Source organism: Schistosoma mansoni, chromosome 2, assembly GCF_000237925.1.
Source record: "Schistosoma mansoni strain Puerto Rico chromosome 2, complete genome".
Classification (NCBI taxonomy): domain Eukaryota; kingdom Metazoa; phylum Platyhelminthes; class Trematoda; order Strigeidida; family Schistosomatidae; genus Schistosoma; species Schistosoma mansoni.
In genome coordinates, this window is record NC_031496.1 from 24,025,422 (window position 1) to 24,031,613 (window position 6,192).

The 6,192-nt window shown below is 33.0% G+C and overlaps 1 protein-coding gene across 1 annotated transcript in view; it reads left to right on the plus strand.

Annotated features, from left to right (window-relative positions):
* Smp_097180 (hypothetical protein) overlaps positions 1 to 1,770 on the plus strand; it is a gene marked incomplete at both ends in the record, with an annotated part of 15,704 nt that extends 13,934 nt beyond the window's left edge. Inside the window, one exon of the mRNA XM_018796156.1 lies at positions 1,657 to 1,770. Within this exon, the coding sequence (XP_018650396.1) occupies positions 1,657 to 1,770 (114 nt within the window). The remainder of the gene's footprint in view (positions 1 to 1,656) is intronic.
* Positions 1,771 to 6,192: the final 4,422 nt, after the last annotated feature.

Genomic DNA, 6,192 nt, shown 5'->3' on the forward strand with positions numbered 1-6,192 from the left:
CCAAAGGAAGAACAACAAAATAATGTCTATGACATCAATTGTCATGATTGTAATGCAGCTTATGTGGGAGAAACATTCAGACAATTGAATGTGAGGTTAAAGGAACACAAACAGTGTTTGAAAAATGTTCCCAAAACTTCGGTTGACATAAGGAAACTTGAGAATAAATCTGCAATAGCGTTACATGCATTAGAAACAGGACACATGATTAATTTAGAAGAGGCCGAAATACTTCAGAAAGGCTTCAACACTCATAAAGAATGATTGACAGCAGAAGCGCTGTTTATATATGGGCGGATATGAACAGCCTAAATAGAAAGGATGGTATTCAACTAGCAACCATTTGGCAAATATTCATCAACAAACAAGTAATTGGACCCTTTCTTTCTTTCTTTCTTTATTCAACCTGTTTATTTATTTCACATGAATCGTTATTTTGACTGAAATTAATATGAGTTATCTTTAGCAATACAATGATGTACTAGATGATTCTCATTTTTACTTGCAATTCAATGATTGAGAAACAATTTTTATCAACCTTTCAATTTGCACTTTTATTTTTACTTCATATAGAAACATATTAACATTGAATATCATTCATTAATAACTGATTCTTACACCTACACACACACACACACACACCCAATTTATCCAGTCTTCTTTTATTTCACATTGTGGACTTGTCACATGATTCTCATTTATTAACTGACTCATATTATTCTATTTACAAAAACTTCGACATCTAAATATGATTGGTTTAATGTAATATAGATTTCGTTTTTGATCATTACCCTGAAGAAGTGCAGACAAGTTAGCTGGACAAAACGTTGGAATTATTTCAAATATAAATCGCTGAGATTATTTTAGATATAATGTTCACTTAGATCCATGATAGTTATTATTATTATTATTTAGACACAAATATTGTCCCAATTTTTGTCATGGTATTCGTTCTTATCTGGACTGATATCTGTATATACCATGGATATTGTTAGTAATTATATAACTCTGATGTCCTACTTTACTGATATAGCGTGGCAACTACAATCGACGAGCATATATACTAGGTTCTACTTTCCATGTGATTGGCTGATTTCCGTGTTATATCTAGAGCTTTGATTCTAGCTATATCGTATACTGCTTGAGCACTTGAGAGCTATAACCTTCGAAGTCGCAAGTTAGAACACAGAAAACAAGTGAGAAGGGATGTTATTTCAAACACTGTCGTATGTGGTACAAAAGTTTCACGTATTTATAGTTTTTAGTAAAAGCGGAATCATCATTACAGTCATCCAATCCGCGAACAGTGGTTTTTAGTATTTGTTTAATGTGGTAGCTACTCTCAAAGATTCTGGATTGTTCTCCCAAAAAATGTTTGTATGGAATGTCCACTGCTCTTTCTGGGCTTCTTTTAGTTCACCTGATGGTCGCCCTCATAATTTCAAAGTCACAAAGTGTATTGTCAGTCTTTAAGAAATTGATGTCTGTATCTGTGGGATTCTATCTCAAACCATATGAAATATTGTAATCAGTAACATACCCACCATTAAGTTATTCGTACCATTTCTTTTTATAGTCAACTACCCTTTGATACCATTGATATTGTTTAATTTTATAACAGTAGTATATGTTTGTTTGTTTTTTTTTCATTATTAGGTACAAGAGAATCTAGAAAAATATCAATCTCTATATGATATTGTCTTGGTAAACGATAGTACTTTTGAAATTCCTTATAAAATTATTCAAAGTATCCTTTGTCATAATGAATAACAATGTGCCAAACTTACACACACACACACACATACACATACAAACATATATATATATATATACATATATATGCACATTATTAATATCCCTATTATGATTTTTAATAGAATTAATCTTACTTCAGATTACCGCATTATTTTGTAATTTAATTATTATCCTTATTATTAATTTGACTTTCATTCAAATTTACTTTTGTTAAAATAATGAATTTCTTTAATTATTCTTAAATTATGTATATCCCTATGTGTATCCCTGTTTAATTTCCCAACTTGAATCTTTTGCTTATATATATAGACAGGCTGTGGTACATGTATTCAACTATAATCTTCAAAATATCAATCAATATTTGATTAGAATTAAGAATTATCCATCACTGTTTTCTTAATTATTGTTGTTTTTGTTTTTGTATTCTTGTCAACATCTTTTATTTGCTCATAGTTTACTCCATCCTCCTCCCCCCCATTACCAACTATTTTTTGTACTCTTTTATATAATAGAAACAAAAAATATTCTATATGACAATCTTAAATAGATCTAAGTATATTTAAAATAAGAATGATAAAAAAATATTCTAAAAAGTTAATTTTCTTCCATTTTTGTTACTATCCCATTTTTTTAAAGAATGCCAGTATCCTATTTCACTCTTTCTCTTCTATTATTTATTTTATTAAGTCATGTTTTATTCTTTCATCTTCTTACTCTGCATATTAAACTGAGTATATTTAACCACACTGTTTGTACTTATTATGTGTGATGATTGAAACGACCAAATAGAATATATATATATATATATAATGAATATTGTCAAAATTTTCTTACAAGAAAGATAATACTAGCATATGAGCAAATGGAAATATAATGAATCCCATATATTAGAATTACTTAGAGGTAGTCGATTGGATACTTAGGATCTAGGTTTCATGCTATTTGGCACTGTTTAATAAGGTAGACTAGTGATTTTGAGGAAACTGATATTCTCTGGCGGATTTGATTGCGTTTCGTTCAGCTTCACAATTATAGATGTTACCATTAGTCTATCCAAGCTGCAAGTGATCTCTGGTAGGACTGTGATGATTCATCACTGAGTAGTGATCTATGAACTAATTCTTTCTTCTTGTACTATATCCTTATACACAATCTTTTTTCTATACATTACTACCATTGATATCAATACTTCTATGAATTCGGTGTTCATCTTGTTGCGCTGATGAGGTGTGGCAACTTGAACCGATGCATATGTGTGCCTGGTCCTACGTTCTAGCTGACTGACTGAGTAGTAATCGGTTTTATTCAGCTTGATCGATATAGTTCAATCAGCACTAAGAAGGGTTTGATGTACATGACATTAGTCACTGGTCAGTGGTAATGAATTCCTCATGTTAGCCATTTTCAAAAAATTTAATAATCAAAATGTTTTGTGAAGCTTCATGATAAATGTTGAAAGTCTATGAGTATCTCTCGACAAAGTCTCTAAAAGCCTGAAAACGCTTTACTCTGTCAACACTGAATTGAAGTTTAAAAGAAAAGTGTGAAAAGACGAAGGGTTACGTGTCACATCTTGACTGAATAATTACCAGTGTGTCTGCTATATTTATTGTGTTTCCAGAAGTTTCTAGGATATTGGGATCACCTAAAAACTTGTAAATACACTTGATTTTTTGAACATTGAGGAAAGCTTTCACTAATGCTTTGTTCACCCATAGTAGTTTGGGGTTGTTGGAGGTCAATAATAACCGTTGATGCAGAAGACTCATCAATAAAGCGCGAGTTCCTTTTACTTATAAGTCAACTGGGTGGCAAGATTTTGCGTTATGGATTCATACTACTCAGTAAACCATTTATAATTAAAGGAGGATTGGATAGTTTATTCGTTTTGTTATGGGAGTCCTTTACAGTGTAAACTCATAATTCTACCAATAGTATAGTTTGGTGCTTTCAGGTCAGGTGGCGGATGTGTTAACTTTGTTTCACTAAGTTTACTATGTATTATTACAATCACTTGATCCCACCTGTGATGAATGTCTTAATTTCCATACGGTTGGACTCAACTAATGTTGAAGTGTTTTTCCCTGTTTAACTCGTTGGTTGAAGTGGTAATAAAACTACTTCGTTTTATTTTCACAATTACTATTGGACTCACCATTTCGCTGTTGTTCCGAATTGCATGCTCAAAGGCATGTGATAATAATCACTCACAACCTTTAAAGTCTCATACCTGGAAGAAGTAACTGTCTTTTGCTCAATGTTTTCCTATAGAACCTAGACTGTTGTCAATACGTGACATCACCATCAAATCACACAAAACACTGAACCGATCTATTAGTAGCCGTATTAAGAGTGATCAAGTGAAATCATATGGAAATGAACAGAATGAAAATAGGTAGTTATTGAGACCCGGTTACAAATAGCGATTAGATTTCTCAAAATTTCTTTTCTAGACAGCAAGATCAAGTTTGAGACCAAATGTTCTTCATAATTTATTGGCACCTCGTAAGAAAAGGTATTTAAAAGTCTGTGGACTGTTACCTACTTAGATGATGCTTTATGTGTTTATGGGAATAATACGTTGACACTGATTAGTTGTATCGTGTCATAATTATTAAATTAACCAATTAAAAATTCAGCTCTGAAATGTGCAATAACTCCGAATTCTTCATTCGGAAGTTCATATTCACGTTAATTTCTTTCGAAACTTATCCAATTTATATTTGGCTAACAGCAGCTTGGCGATTACTTTCGCCTGTTACTCCCAATGGAGCATAGGCCACCGACCAGTATTCTCCAACCTACTCTGTCCTGAGCCTTCCTTTCTAGTTCTATCTAGTTTTTATTCATTCTTCTCATGTCGGTCTCCATTTTCGGCGTAATGTGTTCTTTGGTCTTCCTCTTCTCCTTTGGCTCGCTAAAAATCGCTAACCAGAAAAAATTATTCAAGCCTAAGCTTGTCGATTACTTCTATATAAATATGTTGGTTTAACTGTGAATTGTACCTTATCAGTCAATGAATTTTGTACTGCAGTCAATTGTTTTACACAGTGTAGTTATGAAGTAATTGGTTTTGAAGTAGCCTAGGTCACGCAGAATATCAGTCTATCAACTTCACTTTGTGTAGCCAAATGAATGTCACTAGCTCTGATGAAATTTTAAACTCAGCCTCGTACACAATCATTTACTTTGCCAATGTGTTGGATTAAGCAATATATGTGATGGCTAGAGATACAACTCAACTGTGTGAATTAAAGTACATGGTATTAACCATAAACACGAGACTTTATGACTGTAAGTTAAGCTTTTAAGTTACTGAAATATATTTTACTATTCGATGGTCTTGATTATATAAAGCATGCATATGTTCATAAATGAAACTATGTCATTGTTTCGAATATATTATACACTAGAAAGAAGAGTTCGGAAGAAACGGCATAGATGGTTCATTCACGTTTATAGGTGTCCAGGAGTGGGTAACAACACAATATCGAACTTAGGATCTTCAAGTCCTATGGGGTCATGATAATACTGAGTTAGTTTCCAGAAACATTCCTAACTTTTGATTACAATCAGTCAATGATATGCTATGTTCCGTACCTCTTATTCTTGATAGTTAACTGTTGTAATTGTATGTTCATTGAGGACTACATCAGAAGGAAACAAACTACTCACGAGTTTGTTCACATAAAATGACTGAAAGTGAAATCATTTGAAATTATTTTCTCATAACATGTTACTTGATATTCAAATCTAAGAATCGAAATCAGTTTGCTATTTAATAAATATGAGTAGCGTAACTTTGTTAATTTTTCGAGATTAGAAAGACAAACTGTCTAGCCAGAAAATTCTTGGTAGTATGATTATCAGCTTTAAACACTTATAAATGAATTTTCATGATATTATAAGCAAAGATGGATAATAGCTAGTAGTGGAATCCAGAACGCGCGTTTCGTCCTATTTGGGACTCGTCAGATGGATGTACCTGCATCTCAGGTTTGATGTTCACTCTGGGACTCGAATCCAGTAATGTTCGCTCTAAACGCCATCGCATTATCCACTCAACTAATGAGTCCTGATATCCACTTGCTAGTGCAATGAGGTGAAGTTTGGATTCACTTACTATTGTTTGTTTGAATCCTTCCATTGATGTTTAGGACTGAAATTGATCAGTCTCTAATTGGTATATGTGCATACTGTGCGTATTGCCTCGATATTGCTTTAATACACAAGCATCATTAGTCCCAGAGTGAACATCAAATCTGAGATGCAGGTACATCCAGCTGACGAGTCCCAAATAGGACGAAACGCGCATCCTGGATTCCACTGCTAGACACTATCCATCTTTGCCTATAATGCTTGTGAATTAAGGTAATATCGAGGTAATACGCACTGTATGCACATATGCCAATAAGAGACTGACCAGTTGCAGTCCTA